Source organism: Leptodactylus fuscus, chromosome 1 (genome assembly GCF_031893055.1).
Source record: "Leptodactylus fuscus isolate aLepFus1 chromosome 1, aLepFus1.hap2, whole genome shotgun sequence".
Classification (NCBI taxonomy): domain Eukaryota; kingdom Metazoa; phylum Chordata; class Amphibia; order Anura; family Leptodactylidae; genus Leptodactylus; species Leptodactylus fuscus.
In genome coordinates this window covers 128,398,942-128,401,625 of record NC_134265.1, presented here as the reverse complement: position 1 = coordinate 128,401,625, position 2,684 = coordinate 128,398,942, and the positions used below count along the sequence as shown (strand labels likewise).

At 37.8% G+C, this 2,684-nt stretch overlaps 1 protein-coding gene across 1 annotated transcript; it reads right to left on the bottom strand.

Annotated features, from left to right (window-relative positions):
* Nucleotides 1-633: 633 nt before the first annotated feature.
* On the bottom strand, nt 634-2,684 carry LOC142189584 (olfactory receptor 10A7-like). Its single transcript, XM_075262194.1, has 2 exons — nt 2,673-2,684; nt 634-1,608 (listed from the first exon to the last, which is right to left on the bottom strand). Exons 1-2 carry the CDS (start codon nt 2,682-2,684, stop codon nt 634-636), a joined length of 987 nt encoding a protein of 328 aa, XP_075118295.1.

The window sequence follows — 2,684 nt, the reverse complement described above, 5'->3', positions numbered from 1 at the left end:
ACGCAGCATTTTTCATTGCAATTTTCCAGAGTTTTCATCTCCTGCTATTATACCTCTAAAGAAAACCCCAGTGTTTCTGTAGGTATGATTGACATGTTGTGATTTTCAAAAAGCCAGGTTTTTTGAAAACTCAGCTTTTTCGCTGCAGATTTTTTTTCTGCAATGTGTGGATGTGGTTAGCCAGAATCCTATCTACTTTGCAGGTACTGTACTGTAAAATGTTTTTCCCCTTGGCTTTTGCATTGTGGGGCTTCAGCCTAAGAACAGGTAATGTTCAAATATGGAAAAAAAAAATACTAACAAATCTACGACAGGACTTAAAGAATATATTTACTTTTCAAATTAATCTTTTAGGTAGCTGTAGGAAGTGTATAGGTATTATAGCAGTAGCACCCAGCTTTTAGTACCTAAGGGATACAAAGGCTCCTTTGCCTCATAAGAAGACACCAGGAGGCTAGGGAAGGAACCCTGCAAAGATTCTATATTGAGGGCCAGGAGCTTTTGAAGTTACACTGTTACCTATGTTAGATTGTTGCCTTTAGATTACAAATTTCAGAATTCTGTATAACATACACCAAATATAAACAAAATAACACAGATACTGTACAATAATCTCAAGAGCTTAATAGTACATCAGTTATGAATTGTTTCCAGAAAATGTTTTTGTCCAAGCCTCTGTAATGCTTTTTTAACCTCATTGTTCCTTAAACTATATATCAGTGGGTTTATCATAGGCACAAAGACAAGGAACAAAAGAGACCACACTTTGGGGCCACCAGAAGTATTAATGGCTTCTGTTCTTAAGTAAGTTATGGTAGCCGTTCCAAAAAACAAACTCACAGATGTCATATGAGAGACGCATGTAGAGAAAGCCTTATTACGTCCGGCTGCCGAACGTATTTTGAGCACACTTATAAAGATGCCTATATAAGACAAAAGAATTAGCATAAAAGGTAAAGGTATGACCAAAAAAGTGTATACTAAGACATATAACTTAATTTCAAGCAGGGTACTTGGAGGTGTTTCCTCACATGCCAAGTGTATGACCTGAAGTATGTCACAAAAAAAATGGTCTATAATATTTGACTTACAAAATGGTAGCCGAAAGACCACAATGATATTGGCCAAAGGCAAGATTAAACCAGTTAGCCATGATCCCAGTGAGATATATAGACATTTACTTTTTGTCATTTTAGTCATGTAGTGAAGAGGATGACAGATAGCTAAATATCGGTCATAAGCCATGAAGGCAAGGATAAAGCATTCAGAAGCACCCAAGCAGCAGAAGAAATAGAATTGTGCGGCACAACTGGCTCGGGAGATTCCTTTGTCTTTGTGTAAGAAGTCTCGGAGCATCCGGGGCACAGTAACAGTGGTGTATAGCATCTCTGTAAGGGATAAGCTTCTGAGGAAAAGATACATAGGGGTATGAAGATGTAAATCCAATGACACAATCAAAATGATCACTGTATTTCCAGTCAAAGTGAACAGATAAATGAGTACAAATATTACAAACAGTAATGGCTGAAATTCTGAAGACAGTCCAAGCAAGATAAACTCAGTAATATAGGTTTCATTTTTTTCAGGCACGAGTGTTGCGGACATGATCTATGAAATGCAGAAACATATTAAATTAAACAATGATACTTCAATGAATTGACCTTTTTAATATTTTTTAATTTATTTTTAAAAGTTCACAGTGAATAGAAATAACTGAGTTATGATCGATGTTTCATCAGAAATTCTGCAGCAAAACCGACGCATTTTACATTAACTGCAAAGTGGATGAGATTCTGGCTAATCCCCTCCAAGCATGACATAAAAATATCCGCAGCAGACATGCTTGCGAATTCAAAAACTGTTGCATTTTTGTAAATCGCAGCATGTCAATTATACCGACGAAAACACTGGCTTTTTTCTGTATAGGTATAATTTAAGTAGAAAGTCCACATGGGAAATTTCTGCGGACTTTCTGTGAAAAGCGCTATAGGAAAAACCATGATGTGTTTCCATAGCACAGTGCTTTATCACTGCGGTTCGCTATATGGAGCCTTAGCCTAAAATAATTTTCCCTCTCAATTACGGTAATTTTTATTTGGTATTGTGTAGTCGGGGTCAGTATCACTATAATCAAGAAGTGGGCAGTAAAAAAGGTAGTAGTGGTAGTGGGTGTGGTACTATTACTGGTAGTTCTGGTAGGGGAGCAAGAAGGGAAATCTGGAGGAAGCAATTCTGAGAGTATACAGGAATCTCATGGCCATGATGTGTCAGATAAAAGCAGGGAAAACTATGACACTATCGATGATGATGATTATTTTGCAGATAGGACCTGGCAACTGGCTCAGGGGGATAAGGTGACTTTACATGAAGAGGCTCGTGACAGTGGTGATAGTAACGATAATGATTCCAGTCATTGCGCATGCCGAACATCCAAAAAGCCTGCCTAGGGTAGATCTAGGGGAAACTTGCAGGTGAGGTAATGGCACTTGTGATTGTAGTGGCATACTCGTTTCTACTACCGCTGGTGTTGGTGGCAGCAACTAAACATGGTCATTTCAGAATTCTTTTGTACATCAACAAACAAATCTATGGCAATGTACAAGATCTGCAACCAGTAACTTAGATGTGGCCATTCAGGAACAAATGTAAGAATGATATCTCTACATACTTACATGAATGGTCAT